This window comes from Patagioenas fasciata, chromosome 9 (assembly GCF_037038585.1).
Source record: "Patagioenas fasciata isolate bPatFas1 chromosome 9, bPatFas1.hap1, whole genome shotgun sequence".
Taxonomy (NCBI): Eukaryota; Metazoa; Chordata; class Aves; order Columbiformes; family Columbidae; genus Patagioenas; species Patagioenas fasciata.
The window spans coordinates 30,100,355-30,123,451 of record NC_092528.1 but is presented as its reverse complement, the minus strand read 5'-3'; the positions used below and the strand labels follow the sequence as shown (position 1 = coordinate 30,123,451).

Sequence of the window (23,097 nt, the reverse complement as noted above, 5' to 3'; positions counted from 1 at the left end):
CGCGTTGTGTCCACACACCGCTATCGTGGGGATTGGGAGCGGGTCGATGGGCGCGAGGAACACTCGGGGCCTTCATCCTTCTTTTAAACAATGACCCACCAGTGGGTTATTCCCTATTTTTATCATGCGGACTCAAAACCTAGTGTGGTTATTGATCCTGTTAAAGGAGCTGAAATGGAGTACTGTCAGAAAATAGCGATTAATGCAGTGAAATGTATTTTTCAGAGGTATTTGTTACTCTGATTGTAACATACGTATGAATTTTAAAAGTAACCTTAGAATTATATTATTTCAAAAGGAGTTGTGATGAAAGCCTGAAAACAAGCTGTGATTTTTTAAAAATGTGTATAGGTAGACATAATCTAAATATTACATATTATGGGAGCATCGTTTTGGACAATGATGACAACGTGAAGCTGCCTGTGATAGAGGCACAAGAAACATTGTGCACACAGAACGATGTCGGACTCAGGAATAGTCCCGTGTTTATCTCGTGTGACTATTATTTGCCATCCTCTTATCAAGAAAAGAGCTGTTAAAAACAAAAGGTAAGAGTAGGATCTATTCCTCGTATTGTGTCAGGGTATTTAGCAGCCCTAGGTTGTTCAGATGACCCTGTGCTCCACCAGGACATGCACACCCCCTGTAAATCCTCAGGACTTGTCATAAATGTGCATCTCTGCCCTGGGCAGACCCGTCATCAGGATCAAAAACCCAATGTTTTTCCCTTTCTTATAACGGGAGACTGTTCCTAAAAGTGTGACGTGAGATGAGGCTGAGCTAAGAAGCGAGTTTGGATGCTCTATGGTGCATACTGGCAGGCTGTGGATTCCCCCATGATCATCTGCTTGTGCAACTGCATGGAGTTTTAATGTGATTTTTCATCATTCTTTTAAATGTTGTTGTTTGATATATTACATGGAATCTAACTTAGAGTAAGAACTGATGAGCTTGGTCTTTAGCCAAGGCAATCGAGCTGTTGTTTCTAAAATCTGTCGCTGAAGTGGTTTTGAGAGGGGTCGTGGGAACCCGTGTTCTGCAGCCCGCGGCGTCTGCTTGCTGGAGATACCAAAGCGCCAGCTCTGAACGTGCACTTCTCATTCCTTAGGGCCATCGCTTCATCGTGATTTTCTGTGTCACCTTACAGTCTCGAAGCACACGGGTTGAGCTCCTTCCAAAGGAGGTTAATTCACAAATTGGGGTTAATTCACAAGTTATGGTTAATTCACGAGTTTTGGTCCCCGTACTCCGGCCGTTCCCATGGACCAGTTCTCCTCTAACTGGAGCAAAGCCCTTGAAACCTGCACGGGGTGAGCGCAGGGTCTTGGGCACTGTCCTCTACATTATGGATTCACTGGTTTTGTTCCACATTATTTCCCACCATAGGCATGGCCTGAGTCCCATTGGTTTTCACAGAAGGTCACCTCAAGTTTTACCCGCAGTGATTTCTCCGTCCTACCTGAAGCTACGATAAGGCTGCCAAGCAGTGCAATTAAGGAGCGTGAATTAACGCAATCATTAGACCTTCATTTGAAAGAAGAGGTATTATAGAAAGGATATACAGACATCACCTGGGCGGATGTATAAGTTCAGGGCAATGTTCTTCTTGCCGGGACTCGGTGGGGTTGCGCTGATGCAAGTTCAGCAATACGTTCCCACTCCTCATCGTTGTAGTTACGTGCCGTTAAACATTTAGTGAGGTTTTAGTATCTCAAATTATTTACATTTTCGAAGAACGAGGGAACTACAGTGGCAAAGCAGCCTGTGCAGAGCGCTCTGCTGGGGAGAACCCTGCCGGGAAGTGAAATCTAATAAGAGAAAGTTGGTGGGTTCTCTGGAGTTGAATAAGGCTCCTTATTTATTACTTTGTTATGGCTCTATACAAATATATAGATGCACATATGTCTGTGCTAAAATTATGCTGTCCAGACTTATGAGAGCCAGTTGGAATCTCTCAAGGTTGCGGATGATAAGTGTAAATGTATGTGTATATTATCCGGTACGTGCCCTTGGAGGTGACTTTCTCGCTGGCGACAAATCTTGTGTAAATCCTCTCCTACAAGTCAGTTCTTTGTTGGTTTTGAGTCTCTGACTTTTCTATTTTCCCGTTTATTCTTATGATTTTTAATAGAAGCTTTAAAAACAAGCATTTAATTGAAATACATTGATACAATACATAAAACGTTTGATACCCCAAATTCCTTTCTGAATTATTTAAGCAGTGCTGCAGCAAACTGTTTATTGGGTGTGTAGTTTTCGTTTAATGCAGCTATTGAATTCAAACCCACACGGCCTCCGGTGTCATTGCAGGAGTGATCTGCTGTGCATAGCGAAGATAAATTGTGTGTTTTCAGCAGCATTTCTTCATCTTCATCAGTTAATCTGCAATGAAATTTTACAGTCAGCCACTGAATATTTAAGCAATATATTTACCCCTTTTATCCCCGGGGGAATATTTAATAGCGCCGCGTGCAGCAAATGATTATAGTAGTTAATGACACAAGCTGAGAATGTGTGGTTGCCCATGATTTCTTGCCACGGGACAAGTTCGGCGGCGTTCGGCTGCGCGGGGTGCGCCGGGCTCAAGGCCGGGCCGTGGAATTGAGTGCGTGTTGGCAATAAGTCTCCCCCACAAATCTTTCCTGGACACGCGCTCCCCCTTTTGGTGCCAGATGTCAAGTCCTTTTGGGCGCCTGTCGTATGATCCTGCAGTTAAGGCGCAGTAAATCCGGCCACTTGCTCTGAAACCACTGGTTTTCCATCTCGGCGTTTCCCCATTTTCCAATACGCCCGTCGGTATCTTTACGAATCTTTCTTATTAACACTATTTATAAAACTTGAGAACAGTTTGTTCTTTAATGGTGTCTTGGTGTTTGTAGACTTGGTACTTTGTGGGTTTTTTTAGTTAATTTTTGATCCATTTTTCTTTTCCATTGCTTCACAAAGGTTTTTTCATTAATACCATGGCAAAAGCGGAAAGTGATCATGAGGAGGCTGAACAAAGTTCCTTCTTTCCTCAAAAATCCTCTAAAATGCTTCCTGGTTCTATTATTTGTATATTTTAATGTATAGTTTGCATTGAATCGTACTTTTGTAACTGGTACAAATAATTTGTTATATGGTGCTGTCTGGATGCACCGTGACCATTTTTCCCATAGAGCTTTCAGCATAAGAAGTTCGCGCTCCCTCTTGTTGGCTACCAATGTCATTCTTCTCTTTCCTGTTATTCAAGGCATTTAGTAATATGCCCAAGTTCTAACCATAGTTGAATAGTCTCTGTGAAGTTGAATGGGCTCCTAATATTCTTAAATTTAGGCACAAAAATTCAGATAGAGCCAAAGAAGCCAGAGTGCGTGTTCTCCGGGTAGAAGGAATAATCCTGGATTATTCCCTCCTTTGGTTTTTGGAATAATCTCAAACTCCAGAATCTGTTAAATCTTCATCATTTGGGGCACATGTGGCAACACCTGGAATTAAAAAATGCAGAATCTTCTACAGCCCCAGCCATTCCTAATGAGGATTAAACCACCGTGAATAACTTAGTTCTTCCTTCAATGGAACTTCACTGCAAATAAAGGAGCAAGGAGAGGAATTGAAACTGGTTTTCAACAACCGCGTTCAGCAGCATTTCTTCAGTGTCTTCATTCGCCTCTTTAGCTGGATCTTTGGTTACAGGGTTTTGTTTCTGAAGGTGGAAATTTGAGTGGGCTTTGGGGCTCCAGTGTCAACTGCAGTTTAAATTGGGCCGGCTTTAGCAAAGTCCCTTTGGCTGTGCCCTCAGCAAAGCTGTTGTGTAAATGAGAAGCAATAACGGGAAATGATCTTACGGGCTGTGCTGAGGTTTAGATCTTTGTGTGGTGGAAGAAGTTGTAGAGTTGGACGTTATCAGTCGTCGTCTTTGGGACACAAACAAGTGTTGGCTTTTAGTTATTGTTAGTTTTATTCTTCAATAGGAAAGCCAACATTTCTCTTACTCTGTCAGTAAGTGGTTCTGTTGAGAAGGACACAGAGAAGGTACAAAGCTGGTGCATTTTCCATCTCGAAAGCACCCAGAAGCATTTCGTCATGGGTCGGTGGTGTTTCCATCACCCGTGGGGTGGTTTCCATGCCCCAGCTCCCTTAGCTCCTCAGCTCTGGAGGCTTTTTCCCAGTAAGCCCCATTGTCCAGCCGGTACCTGGACCTGGCACCAATAAGACCAAGGGAATTCTTCTGGATAATTCTTTTTGCCTCTTTTTATTATCTGGATGATGTGGTGCAGCAAATCTTACCATGGCTATTGGTGGTTTCCAGTGTAGATGAGCGGCCAAAGATTATCCTTAATGGAAACGACTATCGGTCATTAAGTGGTGGCCATGGGCCAGTGCCCAGAATTGAATTAGGGGAATTAAATTCATATATTTTCTTTTCAAATCTGGTGTGAGACTTGGTGTGAAACTGCCGAGCCAGGAAGACTTTTGCCCACCGTTGTCTAGATGGGTCTGTGCTGACAGCGTTGCCAGCGGGGTTATTTATGTTTCTATTTGGTTTGAAGGCATAAGGTGAACATTTTCTGAGCCTTTCCAAGGTGCTCTGGGCTGGTTTGGCTTTTCTCAGCGTTGTTCCTCGTAATCATTTCTAAGTGCTCCATGCTTTTCTGCTTCCTTTCCATGGCCGGATTAGTTGTCATCTACTTGATTTTCACTCAGCGTGGTGGTTCCTGATGTTGTGAAATTGGCAGATGAAGGAAGGACTGATTTTGAATCCAGGTTTGGTGAGTGAATTTGTGCAGTTTGCTGACAAGCCGTCGGGCCCAATTCCGTGATTGACCCCCGACAGAAAGGCCGGCTGTCGCTCCCCATACACAGACCGGAACAACACCTGCGTTTGAAAGGCATTGCCAGGTTTCTTTTGAGAAATGATTTAAACATTTCTTTCATGAGTGATTAGCTTTTAAGCAAACAAGTTGTTGTTTTTTAAAGTAGTGTAATTTCTTTGTGCGATGATACGTTATAGTTTTCTTGTAAAGAAGGTGGTTAGTACAATTCAACTACATTGAAGCGAAGTTGGCGTTGTTCGTATTGAACACTTCTCAGTTCTCCACTTGAGCTGAAATACATTATTGAAGGATATAGCAAAGTATCATCATTTATTCCATAAAACTTCACATCTGGAATTTACCTTTTCTCTCCTTGAAGTTACAGCCTTTTCAGCTCAGAGAATGAGGGGCAGGTTCAACTCCAGCCCGTTATTCTCCTTTACCAAACTCTTCCTTTCTCTTGCCACCCCCTTCCCACTAAGGGAAATAACTCGGGCAGAAGGCGCCGTTTAAACAATTCCATTGAAATGATCAAATTATTCTAATAAATAACTTTCTCAGCAAGACTAAATATCAGGTAAGACAAGAATTGCATCCAATTACACTGTTTTCCCGAGCTCGGCGGCCGTTTGGGGGCCGAGGGTCCTGAGTGAACCATGAGTTGCCTATGAGGTGTCCAAGTTGGTCACATCCAGCTTGTTCTGAGCCACACGCGAATCTCTGCAATATTTAATAGCACCCACTGTAACGAGTCAGGAGCCGTGGAAGCAATTTAAACCAATTAATCCTTGGTGTTAAAACATATTTCAGCTGAATTTTTTATTAGACGTGTGTGTGGGAAACAGTGTATGAGGAAGGAAGAAATTAGAAATGCACTAAATAATAGATGAGCGTGCCTAGGCAAGATCTGCTTATTAAGTCATTATTATTATTATTATTATTATTATTATTATTCAGTCCCAGATCCCCAGCTGGAGTAAATTCCATAGCTCCATGGAATTTGCTGGCATTTGCTATGGACCTGGCCCTTAATTTTGCTGTCAGAGCAAGAATATTTTGGGAGGAGAACGATACGGGCCGTGAGAAGTTTGCGAACGGTAGCACCATTTTCACACTAATAACAGGAAAAATGTCCGTTGCTATTCTTTTGACTTTCCTAATGAAATTCAAGGAACTACTTGATGTTATTTCATTAGATGTAAATGACTTTGCCTTAAAGTAGCTACATCTTAAAGCCCTTGCGTGTATGAAGGGATAGGGCACAGGGACCATAGGGGGTTTGCTTCATTTCTACGGATGCCGCTCTGCTAAAAGATTTCCCAGCATTTCTGCCATTCTTACCTTAAAATCGCTCCTTTGAACAGGAGAAGCAGCAATAAATATCTTTGATTTTGGAAATCTGTTCCTCACACTCCGCAGCTGACTGTCCGCCCTGAGTAAAGTGCGCCCTAATTTAAGATGGCAGCGCATTAAAATCCAACGTGGCATCTCATTTGGCGCCGTTTTAGGAACGGATCAACATATCAGTTAGTGAAGCTCTTATAGCTAATTCTCTATTGCTTAAAAAACCCAACCCAACAATTTGGTTTTTCCATAATAAAGGAAATTCAGAGTTCTTCGATAGCGTAAAATACTGTGCTAAGCTATCTAGAGCGTTCATGCTTATGTTTAAACAGCGATATTTCTAAAATTATAGCTTTTTAAGTGGAATATCTTGGAGGACTTAAAATAACATCACAAACCGTGTTTGTTCTATTCCTAATTGTTTTGACCGTAGAATTAATTTCCCAGTCGAAGGGGGGCAGCGCTTTTTCATGGCTCCCGCCTCGGAATATTCAGCGTGTCCCAGATGTTCATGAATAATGTCCATCGGAAAGCGCTGGCAGCCGCGCCGCCGAGATGAATGAAACGTTGGGGGGATCTGACAGGCAGCACGCTGCTTTGTGATCATTCCAAAGTTCTAATAATCTCCCTCACCTTCCCTGCCTGCCGCTAATGAAAGAGAATAGGTGATTGCACCTCGGGCTATGTTCTGCGCCTAATGACTCCTCCAAAGGCAGATTTATGAAGAAAAAATTAACTTTGAATGAGGATTGAATTGGCCCTGACAGTCTGATAGACTGTGACACAGATTCTGTGGCAAAACAGACGTAGCCCTAATTGATTATCAATATTTTAAGCGAAGTGATGAAAATAAGCATTAAGTGATGAGAAAGGCAGTCTTAATACGGGAGGCGGGGAGCGGGAGCCGCAAATCTTTGGGGAGGGCGGCGCTTGGTACCTCGCGCTTCCCAACACCCGCGTCCCCTCGCGGGGGGTTCGTCCTTACGGATTTCTGGCCGGCGTGTTGGTATTCTGGACGAGGCCATACGTGCTCCCCTCTCTCTAGAGAAGTTGGTTCAATATTTAACCCGTTTTGACTTAAGAACGCCTTCTGTTTTGCGCTATACGTGGCTTCGGGTATGACTTTTGCGCTGTGATTTCTCATCGTGTCACTTACATCCAGCCACAAACCGCCTTTGGAAAATCGTAACAATTAAACAAAACCCAAACTAGTCGGCCTTAAAGGATTTAGCTTCACAAACACGTTGGTTATGTCCAAAGAAAAGATGATCTTGGAGGTGCCTTCCAATCCCTAACATTCTGGGAGAAAAGAGACAACATTTGGGTTTCGCTTGTGTTTTTTGAGGGGGTGCCACGTTACTGGGTGTATCTGCTACCCCAAAGAGGTTGAATGTTGTGGAGGAGCTCACGGACGGGTGCTCGCTCGCTGTGCCATAGTGGGAGATGTTACACCGAAACTGGGAAATACCTCCCAAAATCACTGCGGGAAGGGAATGGCGCTGGTAAAAGGGTGGAAAATAAAGAGCAGCAAACCCCTGTGCTGGAAGAACGGGGGGGATAACGGCCCAGGGAGGGAGGAGAAGCTTAAAATAAAGAGATTTACGGGGAGTTTGTAACCATAGAGCCGGGGAGGGAGCAGCGAGCTCTGGCACTCTCTGATATTTGTCATTACAGTCTGGCGTAATTAAGTTGTGTGTCATACTTGGGACAGCAACGGCAGGAACTTCTTATGTTTGGGTGTCATCAGGTGTCACCAGGCTGAGGTGTAATTAGAGCGGACGGTGCCAAACGAAGCCGCGTGTGCATGGGTGAAGCGGACAAGAGGCCACCTGAATGTCTGTGGTAGCCGAATGTGGGGGAATTGTTCTTTAGCACGGAGGAAAAAGGCAAAAATGTAGAAAAACAGCGTCAATCTGGTGCGATAGAAACGCGGGCAGGGTTGGGGTTCTGGGTTTGAATGAACGGCTTCTGGACTCTGCTCCTTCGCTGCTCCCGTCTTGGGAAATAGCGGAGAAAGCGGTGGTGCTGAATTAGCCTTGGAATTTTGGGATGTACAATACATAACGTTACATGTCAGTGTATGAATATTCAGCAGAGAGGGTTTCCAGCAGCCCTGATAAATTTAATATACTGGAGAAAAATAGCATGTAAATTAAATAACACCTTGTAAATTAATAATGGATTATTTTTATATGTGAGCTGACTGAATATTTTATAAGTGCAAAACCGTTGGTGTTTAAAAGGAGCGGTTAAGTCTTTCTGATTCGCATCCCGGACGGCTCACCCGCATTTCAGATGTACCATCCCTACGTGGTTTTTGAGTTCGCCTGCTTTCTTCTTCCCCAAATACATCTTGAAATGTATCGCCTGTGGTTTTTAAGTTGGAAAAGTTGGAAAGTGCACAATAATGTTGATTTTTCTTTTCCCAAGCAACTTGCGGTTTGCGCTTGGTGGGTGTTCTGACGTTGCTCTCTTTAATTTTAGCAGTCAAACAAATTGCATCCCGCAGTGGTGGGAGAGGGCTGTGCTTTCCGAAATACCCTTTGCCCCCCCAAAACGATGCCTGCCCTATTTTTACCTTGAAATAATTCATATTCTACTGTTATTTTTATTTAATTCAGCATCTTTGCTGGAAACAGTTTGACCTTGCACAGCACAAGGCTGGGCAGGATTAGAGCGTCGCTCCGACGTGCCCGCCCGGATGAGCTGCCCTGGAGGTACCAGTTCCTGGGGAGGTTCCGATGGGACACGGGGGGAATTCTTCACCATAAGAACAATCAACCATTGGGATAATCTCCCCGGATGTTTGCTGGAAGGACCATTCAGCCAGCCGGCCACAGTCCAGGAGGTTCCTCCAGTGCATTGATGATAACTTCCTCGTGCAGATGGTGGAGGAGCCGACCAGGAGAGGTGCACTGCTGGATCTCATCCTCACTACCAAGGAGGAGCTGGTCGAAGCGGTTCATTGTTATATTTGTATTAATACTCCGCTAGCAAGTATCTGCGTTTCACAACGTTGTGGTTTTATTGAAGGTAAACATCTCAAACATCTTCCTTGCGTCATGTTCCCATCATTCAGAGAGACAATCAATAGAATTGTGATTTTATCTGGGGTTGGATGAGCTCTTAAATGCTTATTTATTTCTTAATTCTTATATATTTTGGAACGCTTCGTAAGCAGTCGGGCCAGGAGCCGGCTCAGCGCTCCCGTACCCGCCTCAATTCAGCCTTTTGCTGATGTGACTTTGGGTGCTGAGCCGCTGTCCGTCCTCCTCCGGCTTCGGGAAGGCAGGAGAACTGATGGCTCTTCCAAATATCAGCTGCATTTAGGTGGCCAGCATGTGTTTGCACACCAGAAATGCGGGTTTGAGGGTGTCGTAGTCCGCAGAACAGAGAGTGGAATAAGTTGTAAGGATCTTTCAGTGCTGTTTAACCACAACTCGGTTTGGTCAAAATAAATCTCGGGGTTTAATGGCGCTTTGCCGTTGAACAATGACAGAGAATTTAAAGTGTTTTAAGAGTTGTTGGCACTCAACTCTTGAAGCATCGCGAGGCTTCAGTGACTCCTGTTGGAGGTAATGGATGGTGCCCTATAACCCAGATTTAGGGTAGATTTATGAGCTACGTTAAATGTTGTTAATGAGCAATTTTGTGTAGAGAATCGTCCTCATGGTGCTTCCTAAACTGTGACATTGTCCACATAACGAAGCGTGGCTTGAGAGGACAAGCTGCCACAAGTTTTAACTCTGGTTACAAGGGTTGGAAATGAGCAATTGAAAGTTAATAAATACAAGCTAAAAATGTAGTCACAGCCCGGTGACATCTTTGGTGTACGTTTCAGTATTTTTTTGGCCTTGAATAACCATCGAGATGCCCAATGAATTGTTCCTGTGCAGCAACAAATTGGTGAGGAAGAACAAAGTAGCCGAGTGGAATAGATAAATCCAATTTAGGCATGGTACTTTATTGAATCTAAATTGTGCCCAGTTGGCCCCAGAGTTATATGAGCAATCCATCTTGCGGCGATAATGGGGGCTCTTGAAATCCACCTGATGTTTGCATTATTAAATTTCAGCCTAATGAGCTCTGCTAATACATATTGAAGACAGTTGTAAGGAGTCGAATGTGAATCTGAGCGGGATAATTTGAAAGAAACACAAGCCGGGCGTTTTACATGACTCAAGGGGTATATCTACAATTACACACATAACCAAAATTGAATTTAAATCGAATTTCTATTATCCCTGTCCTCTTACCAGCGAGAATCAAGTGTAAATGAAGTAAAAGTCTTTAGAGTTACTAGCAGTTTGTTTTTATTATATAATTCAATAGATTATTGTAACGATCTTCCCCGGCAGAAAAGTTTTAATATTTGATGGCTTTAAATGTAGTGTAAATATGTGTAAGAGCGTGTAAACGGAACCAGACGCCTGTGGTTTCGTGGCGTTGGGGGTTTGGGAAGGTGGAGCCCCCAGGGCCGGCCGGACCCGCTTGGGCTGCGTTTCCTTCTCCTAAATGAGCGGTAGGACCGAGTACCTGCACAACTCAAAAAGCTTCTGCTGTTTGTGCCACGGTTTGCCGTGATTTTATTATATAAGCGGGCCTGAATTCTGCGTCTTTTTGGTTCTTTTCCTTTCGACACGGTGCTACTTTTTCAAACTTAATATTTCATCAAGTATAATGCTATTAGGGGCTTATTCTCACTTAGTTCGCTCATCAGGCAGTGAGATGGCAATAAAAGAGAATGGCTCCTTTGAGACATTAATGCTTTGGAATAAATGATGTGCTAGAACAGAAATTTAATTAATTTACAGAGTATATTGATAGTCCCTTGTTACTGTGCTGTATATTTTTAATCTTCTTTAACATCTGTAGTAAAGTGTTTGAAAAGCCCTGCAGTTGAGCAACTAGTAGGTAATTAAGTAATAAGGGAAGAGGTTTCTAGAGGGAAGAAGATTCTTTTTAACGACCGGTGTCATAACGTGAATAAAACACGGCTGCTGTGATTGGTGCTGAGGAGAGGATTGCGTTCTGCCTATAGAATACTGAGCAATAGGTATCCGATGCCTGTTTTAAATGCCGCCTGCAACCCTGCATCCCCAACGTTGTTTTGTTTCTGGGTTGTCCTCAAAAGAGGGCTCGCGGATTACTCACTATGGCAGCAAATCTGCTGCTTTTCAATGCGTTGCATTTGCGTCTTTAGACTCCGGTTTGGGGGCAAGTCGAATAAAAACTCTTAAAAGTTTTACTTAACAACAAATGAATGCGGAGATTTGTATTGAGCTACTATTGCATGCAGAAATTACCCTCCCTAACACCATTGATGCTGTTTGAACTGTAGTGATAGCTTTAAAGAAAATACAGTAAGAACCAAATTTGTTCTTCATTGTGAGACGGGCAAAAAGGAACCTGAAAGTGGTTTAGCCCCCTAGGAAATGTCATTTTGCAAGATAGATTAACTCATTATAAAATTTGGTGTTATATTTCTTCTCTTTTCTTTTTAGCTAAAGCAGACGAAGCATTAAAGGCTAAAGAGAGAAGTGAAGAAGAAGCCAAGAGAAGAAAGGAAGAAGGTAACGCCTGTTTTTTCTTCAGTAACAAACTAAAACCCTGTAAGTCAGAAACCATAAGCATTTGTGCATTAAGACCTTACGACCAGCCAGCACCACCGGTTTGTGGGCTCCATTAAAACAAGAAGTGCAGCTATTGTGTGCGTTCAGTCTGCGCGCTGTGGCCAGGTGAGCTGGTCTGTCTCTGGGTGACACGGGTGCACTGAAGGCAGATCTGAGCAGGTTTCCTTTGCACCACGGTAGGTGGAAGGTTAAGAACATCTGGATAGTTAAAATAAATGTGTTTTGCCTGTATGTCAGTGAGTATTGGCAAGAGCCATTTCCAGTAGCGGGACGCAGCCTCTGCAGACAACCTAGGGGACCTCGAAGTTCCTCACTTCAGCCGTGACGGACATCACCATCTCAGGGAAAATCTCTCACTTCTTCAAATTAATCCTCCATGACCTCTATTATTTTATGCATCGACTTAAAGATAGAAACATACAGCAAAGGCTCAACTTGCAGCGGTTTTCCTCTAGAATTACATGTTGTCGCACACTGGTCACTGCATTGAGCTTTCTCCTCAGCGTATTTGATTTAAGCGACGGTAGTTTGGGGTTGTAGCCGTTATTTAACTCACTGAACAACCTCCGTGTAAGTTTTCCTGCGTTGTGCCCCTCGTCTCCCTATGTGGGGTTGAATGGATGCTCACTCAACATTTTAACCCCCGATACGCCAGACCGAGGGTTGAAGATGATGTGATGTTTGAGATCATGGGTTTTTCAGAGCTGGCCTTTCAATGGATTCATTTACTGTGAAACTCAGTGTTCTGCCCACGGAACCATCAGATTTTGTTTAGGACCAGGACATCGTATATGGAGGAGAGCGATATGAAGTCAACCTGCTTAGGAGAGCTTGAAATTTAAGAAGTGATTGAGATGTTTTTAATTCCCAGTGGGATATGAAAACCAAATCATTACGCTCAACTAAACAGGGAAAGTTGCTGAGTGTGTAGGAAACGGAAGGAAACACCTGAAGAAGATGGTAGCGATCTTTATGATTTTATTGTGGCGTCTCCTCCGGTCTCTCCAAGACTTCGTCTTTCTTCCCAGCCTCTCTAATGGTATTGGGAAGTCTCCTTGTGTGTGCCCTCTCTCCTCCTCTCTCTGAGCACACCAAGCTGAACTTCAAGGTACGGAGAGGAACTTCAATTTGACATCTGTCGCGCCTTCATCTCTTCTCATCTCTGCTCTACCTTCCAGGTAGCAGAGCTGATCCTCCTCCCGCACACGCTGTGTTTAACCCTCACCACGCTGTTTCTGGGTAGGAATCCCACCAGTTGCTGATGAGGTTCCTTCTTATCGTGTGTTTGACACCCTTATTTTCCAGGAACCCTTCCTCACGACCATGTGCTCTCAAACAGCTGCTCCCCACTGCCGTTTCTGTCCCCGAATCCCCGCTCTGAGCTGTTTCCCTTTAGGGCTCCAATGGCTCTCAATTCTGTGCAAATCTTTTCCGTATTTATTTGGCTTTGGAACGGGCCGTTCGCAAGGTTTTTGGATTAGGAGAACACATCCTGTTGCTTCCCTGTCCCCATCTCTTCTCGGTGCTGACCTCAGGTGCCATTTCTTTGGTTACACTCAAATTTCTCCCAATTTTCTTCCTTCCCCATTTTTTCTTCAGCTGGAACTCCAGCCTCAGGAATTTCTGAGGGCAATTTAAAGCCGATTTGCACTTCAGATCCAAACAAGCTCCTTTGAATCCTCCTGGGTGAAGGAGAAATGAAGTGTGTTTTGCAGGTCTGATTGGGCTGGTTGCCATCCTACAGGATTTATACGTTTTTACATCATTTCCCACCCCCTGTTTGTTTCTAGATTTAAATGTCTTTAAAAGCTCCAAACTGTGGGACTGACAGTGAAGTATCCTAAGTACAGATTTCAAAACTCTAGTGTAATCTTTATTAAAATTCATGCGATCGGGTCCCTTCATCCCTTTTGGGGTTTGGTTGGTTGGGGTTTTTTCTCCCAGAAGAACTGAGAAAAGATGTTTTGCATTATCAGGTAAATCCAAAGCAACTCTCAACCGAGCGCTTGAAGAAGTATTCGAAATCCCCAAATTCACACATCTCATGGTGGATGGAATTGCCACCCCTGGTTCTTCCTTCAGTTTAATCCTGTTCTAGCACGTTTTTAAGGGCTTGATGAGATGACACTTTATTCGGCGCTAAGCGCTGTCTCTCCATTAGGCTCAGCTTTGGAGGGCCGGCTCATCTGGAACTCAGCTTTCACTCTCACCAAATTCCCGGTCATTATGGGTTGATTTTGTTCCTGGCCCTGCAGTTTCGGGTACAACGTTGAGGTTTTACCGGGTATCCTGCACCTGGAGCCCCTGCTGCGCGCGCCAAAAATGGAAAACACCACGTCGTTATCTTTGAAAAACTGGAACTAATCCATCGCTTTTCTTCCCCTGTTTGAAAGAGGTTGGAGGTGTTCACATTTAATAAACTTTTAGTTTAATGATGTTTAAAACCCAGTGAAAAGGGTGCTAAGCTTTTTTCACTTCAAAGAGTTCCGGGCAATCGTTACATCAGATGGAAACGCTTTCATTTATGTTAATTTTCTAATTATGTTATCGGGGATACACTGTGAGAACTTATAATAGACACATGGATGCTCCTGTGTCCTGTTTAAATGGGGTGGATGCAGGATCATCCCCAAAATGAGCGTTGCGACCAGCCTGGCACCCACCTGGGTGGCTGCTGTAGATTAAAACTAAATGGGGAGTAATCCAGAAGCATCTCAAGTAAAAGCCGATAATACAGATTCACAAACAACCGCAGCTTCAAAGCTGAGGGTTTATCCCTGAAGTTTAGCACTCTGAGGTCTGTGGGGTTGACTTAAGCTACATCAGGAATGGATTTAGCTTTGCAACCTATTCAATAGTGTCTGGGACGCCCTTCTCCTCCCTTCTCCTCCCTTCTCCTCCCTTCTCCTCCCTTCTCCTCCCTTCTCCTCCCTTCTCCTCCCTTCTCCTCCCTTCTCCTCCCTTCTCCTCCCTTCTCCTCCCTTCTCCTCCCTTCTCCTCCCTTCTCCTCCCTTCTCCTCCCTTCTCCTCCCTTCTCCTCCCTTCTCCTCCCTTCTCCTCCCTTCTCCTCCCTTCTCCTCCCTTCTCCTCCCTTCTCCTCCCTTCTCCTCCCTTCTCCTCCCTTCTCCTCCCTTCTCCTCCCTTCTCCTCCCTTCTCCTCCCTTCTCCTCCCTTCTCCTCCCTTCTCCTCCCTTCTCCTCCCTTCTCCTCCCTTCTCCTCCCTTCTCCTCCCTTCTCCTCCCTTCTCCTCCCTTCTCCTCCCTTCTCCTCCCTTCTCCTCCCTTCTCCTCCCTTCTCCTCCCTTCTCCTCCCTTCTCCTCCCTTCTCCTCCCTTCTCCTCCCTTCTCCTCCCTTCTCCTCCCTTCTCCTCCCTTCTCCTCCCTTCTCCTCCCTTCGTCCCCCTTCTTTCTTGTAGTAGTAATAGTAGTAGTAGTAGTATCCCATGGTGAGCAGCTCATGTTGTAGGAATTGCTTTGCCTGCAGTGATGATAAAGGGCGACTATGGAAAGGCAAAGGGAAAAAAAATAAGGGTTGGTGAGTGGATTGGGAACAATGGGAACGTACGATGAGAGCAGGAGGAAAACTTCTTTTCCATTTATTAATAAGCACCGTAACAACTGCCCTGCGGTGTCTTTGAAGGAGTTGTGAGGCTGTTACGGTGTTTGGAAACGAATAGAACACGTTTCCCAAAGAGAAGCTTGTTACGTGAAATCCACCAATTTGAGGAATTAGCTACCAATTTAGAGCAAAATGGTTTCTTTTCACCGGGAAACAAATAGGCTCATTAAATTGTGTATTGAGTGCTGATTTAGCTTTTGTTTTCTAGTTTTGGTTATGTGGAGAACGATTTTGGCTGGTTTGGATCATTGAATTCTCACTGGATTAACTTCTACGGCAAAAGTGAGGAAAAAAGTGCAAAATCAATTGTTTTCTTGGTTTTTTTTTAATTCACACAACTATTTTCTTATGTGTTTAATTGCTCACAGTGATTCTTTGCCTGCTCCCCCAAGCCCTTCTGGTTGAAGTGTTACTAATGGAATGGTGAGGAATGTCCGGTTATAAAAGCCACCCTGTGCTTTGGCAGCTGTTGTATGGTGAACCTCATCCTATCTGTTCATCCGCAAACAAGAGGGTTTACCTAAAATATTTGTGGATTAATGACTAAATTGTTGTTAACCGTTTTTCAAAGGTATTTTTTTTAGATATCATTTTTCCTCCAAAAATTCAAAATTTTGAATTTTTAAAAATTCTTCACTATTCACCATTTTATGGTTTGAAGTTGAAGCCTCCCAAAGGGCGTTTTGACCTTTGCTGGAAGGAGTCGAGCTGCTGTTTGCAAACCAAGCCCCGAAAGCCGGTAACTCCCCAACCCCATCAGCGTTACCTTTATCGTCATTTTATCCCCAAATCAGGTGTGAGATTCGATGTCGGACGTTCCGTGTAATCTGCTCGGAAATCAAATGGTTTGACCTCCGAGGCAGCGATGCCCCCTCCCGCTGCTCCGCTCTGAATATGCAGCGTGAATACAAATGGAGGACAAATTAGAATCTACAGACAGCTGACCTGAGCTCCAGATTAGAGACTGGGGGCTCGTGCTGCTCTAAATGGTTTAATTACCATAGTCCCTGTAGCCGCTTGAAGGACACACACCAAAATGATTCTTTTTGTGTGCGTGCGACAAAAAAGCGAAAGAAAGGAAGAAAAAGGCTCCCTCCACCTCATTTGAATTGTTCAGTTGGATTGCATTTGCACTTCCATTGGAGCTATGCTAATTTGCTGCATGAAATTAGGTCTATTAATAATGATAATAATTAATAAAAAATCACTACTTTTACAGGAGTATTTTCAATGGAGGGGTTTTTTTCTCGCTCTGTTGTTATTTATTGTTTCCATTCGGGACCACCTGAAAAACGACATCAACATCTGAAGGGGATTTTCCTGTCCAACTTGATTTTCACTGCAGGCCAGATTGAAAGCGGCTGAAATGGGGAATAGCAACAGTGGCAATAAAGCACATGCTTATTCCAACGGGCTGGATTGTGAGCGTTTTGGGGCGTTTCTCTTACCGTACCACGCAGAACAGTAGTTTTACATTTTCCATTTAAAACGCATCTTGCGAGGAAGCCCCGGTTGTGTGGGGGAGCTGGGGTCATGCACATAGGCAGGTAACAAGGAAAATAAGGTGTTTGTTTTCCTGAACGCAGCTAAATAGGGTTTGTTCTTTGGCCATCCATGGGTGGGTGAATCGATGTGGAGCGGCGCCCCCGAATCTGCATTTTCGCTGGCCCGGTGCTGGATTGATTAGCGATGCCTTCCCGGTAAGCACTGCAACATTTCCATGTGCTCTGGGGAAATAAATTTGGCAGAAAATCAGCACGAGTAGATTTAATTATCACTCCGAGACCTTTCCCTTTGCTGGCTTAGTGATCCCGAAACTCCGCGCGCTTCACTGAAATCTGGGTGGACGCGAAGCTTCGCTTCCCAATTTGTTCCTCCGTGCGATGATAAGCCAAGCAATTACTGCTTTATTGATTTTTCATCATGGCAAATTTAAAGTTGATTTTTTCCTGCAAAGGCAGGGGTGATTAAGTGTTTCCCCTCGGTTTAGTACAAGAGAGGCGTGCGGCAGAATCTAATATCCCGAGGTCAACCTCTGCAGGCAGATAATACGGTGTCTTGGCCACGTGTTAAGGAGAGAAATCGGGGCTACAAATGCGATAGGATATACGTGGAGACAGTTTAATTTGCTCCATTTATATGAACAAGTCGTGTGGCACATGCTTGGAAAACATCATTTGGGAAGGGCTGGGAGATGGAGCCCACGTGGGATGCAAACGAGAGCGGCGCCCAAGCCAGAATTGGCCTTTAAACTGAAATAAACCAAATCCGTGGTTTGTCCTGCTGGGGGAGGCACCTGACACTTCATGGCGCTGTTTGGAACGTGTGGATTAATAGGATTTGAACCAAGCAGGAAAGCTGTGCTCTGCACAACCGTTATAATGTGTCGCTGCAGCCTAAATGGGCTTTTAAAACTGTATTGTATGGATTTAGATAAAATAGCACGTATGTACACACAGGATGTGGTTTTAAAATCTCTTCTCTCCTGTCTTGCTATTTCATATCAAATAGATACGTAAATCTAGTTTAAAATCTATGAAAAGGAAAGATAACTTGGATGTGCTCAAGGAGTCAGTTGGGGAAGAATCGCAATGTTTTCTGCCACTAATCCCAGACCTCCCGTGCAGAATTAAACAGGCGGAGGTTTAACGAACTGACGGGGTATGGATGACGTGTCTTATGTGAATGTGATGGGCTCGACTTGCTGGTTTTGAACGCGGCTTTTCAGGGTAAAGCTGCGTGGATTGGAGAGATGGAGCGGCACAAAAGCAGGTTCATACGTACAGCAAAACCTGGGCTCAACCTGTAGACCACCCCTTAATCGTAAGTTCTGCAGGTATCCCAAACAATAATTTACTCATCTTTAACCTGTTGGACAAGAGAGTCTAACCAGTAGTTTATCCATGGTATCTTACTTTATTTAACACTTCCCTTAGTGGAAGTAAAAGACTGTACCTCAGTGTAACTGATATTAAAAACACAGGTTGAATCCGCTACTAAAAGATTTGATTGCGTGAGGTCAGGCCGTGCAGCCGTAATAAGTTAAAGTGCTTCATTCAACGATACAGAAATCTATTAGGATGCCCTTAAGTTCATCAGTTGTTGCCTTAGGTCATTGTTTATGCTCAGTAAATTTTAGTGAAGTTCATTGTTATGGCAATGACCTGAACTCAGTCTGTTAAGTCTCCAAATTATTTAGTATAGATAATATATTTAGTATAGATAATATATTTAGTATACATAGGGTCTTATCAAAACTGCCATCTCAAATGTGTCCAGTTTTGCCTCCAGAATGGCAGATTTGAAGGGGGGTCTGGGCAGCTCCACCCGTGGGGTCCCTGGCGAGTGGTGGCTGCTTCATTAGTGTGACACCAACACCTGGTGTCGCGCTGCGCGTCTCCGGAGGAGCCTTCAGCATCTGCCGCGCGCTCTGATCTCCTTTTATGTGCGTTTAATCTTTTTATTGACGTTTTATAATTAAAAGTGAGCAAAAACAAATCAAGGATAATATAAAAATGGGAAGTTTTGTGCAGTTGAGGTGGCATAGTGCAGCATGTTAGGAAAAGCATCGGAATAATGATGAAAAACGTGAAGGAGAAATTGCAGTATGAAAGTGTGATATCTTTGCTGGCCGGTTTCTTTATTTTACCTCAACAGGAGCTGATCACTAGAAATTCTTCCCCCTGAGGGTGGTGAAAGCCTGGCCCAGGTTGGGCAGAGAGGTGGTGGATGAACCATCCCTGGAGACATCCCAGGCCAGGCTGGACGGGGCTCTGAGCAACCTGAGCTGGTGAAGATGTCCCTGTCATGGCAGGGGTGGCACTGGGGGAGCTGGGAAGGTCCCTTCAACACAAACCACTCTATGTGCCCCCAGGACCTGCTGGCCGTGGTGACCAGGATGCTCAGGGGGTGATTGGGATGCTTGGGGGGGACTGGAGTGGAGCATCTCCCGTGTGAGGAAAGGCTGAGGGAGCTGGGGCTCTGGAGCTGGAGAAGAGGAGACTGAGTGGGGACTCATTCATGGGGATCAATATGGAAAGGGGGAGTGTCAGGAGGATGGAGCCAGGCTCTTCTCGGTGACAACCAGTGACAGGACAAAGGATAATGGGTACAAACTGGAACACAGGAGGTTCCACTTAAATATGAGAGGAAATCTCTTCCTGGTGAGGGTGGCAGAGCCTGGCCCAGGCTGCCCAGGGGGGTTGTGGAGTCTCCTTCTCTGCAGACATTCAAACCCGCCTGGACACCTTCCTGTGGAACCTCAGCTGGGTGTTCCTGCTCCATGGGGGGATTGCACTGGATGAGCTTTCCAGGGCCCTTCAACCCCTGACACTCTGGGATTCTGTGAATGCTCTTTGGGTGATTGGGATGCTTGGGAAGGACTGGGATGCTCAGGGGCGACTGGAAGAACCAGGAACTCCTCACCCCAGTTTGATCCCGTGCATGGGACCAGTGTAGCTTGGATTCAGAAGCCCCAGTTCAGCTCGATTTTAACATAAATTGACTGAAAAAATGTATTTGTGTTTTCATAGCACCAAGCAAGTTCCCACAAGAGTAGCTGGGAGGGTCTGTTGCAATAGCACGTTGCTGTGTTAGCAGAATTTGGCAAGGAAGGGAAAGAAAATGCTCTTGCTCTTAAAAAGTATGTTTTCTTGTGTAATTTTGAGTTGGGAACCATTAGTGTAGTGAAACACCACATTTTTCTTGTCATCGCCAGGGTTAAGCGCATTCATGTGTGTTTTTATAACAGGCCTAAGTTTATTCATGGGTGGTTTTTAATATATACGATATTAGAGTTTGTGTTTTTGCCTGTGCACCGAGTTAAAAGGCATTGAAATGTTAATTACCTCCGATTCCAGTTGCTGGGCTGGAAATACCCTCGTTCTTCAGTTTGTGCAGAAAGAAATGATTTAGAGAAAGCTTTGTCCTGCTCCCGTACGGCTCCTCCGGGCCGAGGTGTCACCTGAAGCTTGCGAAACACAGCGGGATTAAACAGGGAATAAATAGAGAGGAAAATGTCTATAGCAGGGTTGGGGTTCAGTTCGGGCGTTCAAAAGGAGCCAAGTCCCAGTGGTTAAATCCTGAAGGACACCAGATACGTGGTGTGACAGCATTTACATCCAAAGGTGACATTAGAACGCTTCAAATCGTGAGGAATCAAACCAAACTTACCCAAAGTTACCAAACTTACCCAAGTTGAAGATACGGGAAGTTCTCATTTGACCTGTTTGGTATTGGGCGTCTGTCCGGTGCCAGAGAGGGGTCATTACACATAGAAAAAGGAGATTTTTGACTGTTGAGCGGTGCTGATTTGCAAAGGTTGCGCGGTGTTTTGGGTAAAAATATCCCTTTAGCGCTGAATTGGATGATTTAATTAGCCAAAGATTATTAGGGGCGGGAAATCACCATCGGAACGCGATGGGTTTATCACCAGCTTCAAACCCCTGCGGGGACTGGGGTTCCCTGGAGCGGTTAATGGTCTTAAATGTTATATATGGCAAAAATGAGACTAAGGAATAAAGGAAATGCAAAGGGTGGAGTGGCCATTGGGCAAAAACCCGCCCGAGCCATTAAATGCCGTTTGCTCCTTTAGCTGGTGTGAAAATGAGAGGTGTGCTGATATAGGGCTGTACTGAGCAGGAACGAGCCCTGCGCTCTTGCATGTATGTATTTAATGCATATTTGCACTCTGCTGATCTAAGTTCTTCAGGAAAACTTAATAAATTATTTCCTTTTATTAGATTTATTCAAATTAATACGAAGCGACCTGACCGCCAGCAGGATGTGCAACCTGCAGCCGCTCACAATTAAAAGGTTTCTCCCCAATGATTGCAAAAAGGGCAAAGAAAACGGCAGGAAAACATGAGTTTTTTATTTTAAATGTGTATTTTAGTGTTCACCGGCATGGGCGCTTAAAAACAAGTTGTAATTGAGGTAAATGGTGGATTTCAGCAAGTTCTTTAAACTCACGGTTCCTGAGATGACAGCATTTCAAATAACACAGGTTAATTTTCCTTTTGGCTGATTTATTTCCACTCTTGCAATTTGATGCTGGAGAAAGACAGAAACACGGACGTTGGTCGTGTTGGGGGTTATGAACAGGTGTATTTCACCTGGAAAGAAGAAGGGTTTGGTTTAATCCTCCTGTTTGCATAGGAACAGTCTACACTTTGCCTTTATTTCATGCGTTGGCTGAACGTCTGTGGAGCAGAAAAGCGAAGCCTGCGGATGGTTATGGGGAAATTGGAGGAAGTTGAGGGAAAAGTAGATTAAAAATAACAATTTCCCTTATCTGTGGAAGCATCTTTGCCTCTATTTTAAAACACAAAGCAGCTTTTGTCTGTGGTCACATGAGTTTTATGGAGATATCCAAGCAGGTGGAGCGCTAAGCAGGTTCTCCCTCTCTCACAGGTGCTGCTGGTGCAGAGCTGGAGCTCAACTGATCAAGTGCTTTTCCCTTTTTGGATCTGTGCTGTGACTCAGGGAATTTCATCAGCACCACGTTAGGAAATACTGGATTTCAGAGCCTTTCAAACCTGGTTTTACATTAAAAACCGTCCCCTTAGTTCGGCATCATCGGTGTCTCTGAACGTGTTTGAAGGGGGACAGGCTTATAGAAGCCAATTGCAAAAATCCATCAAATACAACGTTTTGAGCTACTTCTAAAAGTGAAAATACCAATAACCTTATGTTCTCTCAGAGCAATCGATGACTTTATTTTTGCAAATTAAAAGACTGGAGATCGTCTTTAAAATTGAAGGCGGATGAAAACCAAAAGCGGCTTCTGTACTTGATTCACGTTGTGTATTTTACGGCCGTCTCGATGGCGTTTCTCTGTGCTAAGGGATAAGTCGGAGACGAGCATCAGTTAAGGTAATGGGATTGTAAAGCAATCATGTAATTAGTTTTCTGACTTCGGTCATTTAAAAAAGAAATTATAGCTACGTATTGAAAAGCTGCTGCTTCTCCAAGGGAAAATAAACCGGTGGTGTATGAAACGAGAGGGGCGCGAGTTCCTGAAACACCTGATTTTCAGCCCTCTCGTAAACCCTGTGAGTAATAATAATGATAAAGAAAACAAGGAAAATTCCTCCTGGCTAGGAGGAAACTGTATTTTTATTGCTTCTTTTTGATATTCCATCAATATTTTAAAAAAACCTCTGTGTTGTGGAGTTCCCAGGTTGGGTACCACGCACAGAGCATCTTCTGGGAGCTTCTGTACATTTGTTTCCCCCATCTAAACCCCAAAATTCTCCAGAAACGTAAAGCGCGTTTATCCGTTCATCGAATATTTCACTTAAATTCTGAGCTTTGGTCTTTAAATTTCCATTAATTTGCACTGTTTGCTCTATTGAGGTTTTCATTTGTCAGAATTGTTAGCTCTTGGGTATTAGTTACGCAAATATTGATGTGTAGCTTTGGCCTGTTCGCTATCAATTGGAATCAGAAAATCAATCGACTTAATAGCTCCTCATTACCGAGTTGATGCATTTGCGAGGCTGAGTCGCAGATTGTCGGGGAACGATCAATTCGGTCAAAAACTATTACACCCTCCCCCAGAGGGTTCCTAAGGTTTCAGTGGGTTTAGAGTTGACCTGAGTTTCCACAAAGACACAAAATAACCCTTTTTTGGGGTCTCTTGTAGAGTTGTGAAGTCGTTAGAAGCAGATGAAGAAATGGAACAATCAGTTCACGTCACAGCACGT

The 23,097-nt window shown here is 44.2% G+C and overlaps 1 protein-coding gene across 4 annotated transcripts in view; it reads left to right on the top strand.

The window, feature by feature from the left end:
• The window catches only part of RSRC1 (arginine and serine rich coiled-coil 1), a 126,328-nt gene that overhangs the window by 91,549 nt on the left and 11,682 nt on the right, over positions 1-23,097 (top strand). For all 4 annotated transcript variants that reach the window (XM_071812753.1, XM_065845032.2, XM_071812754.1 and 1 more), the window contains one exon: positions 11,645-11,713. In XM_071812753.1, the coding sequence (XP_071668854.1) occupies positions 11,645-11,713 (69 nt within the window). The remainder of the gene's footprint in view (positions 1-11,644; positions 11,714-23,097) is intronic.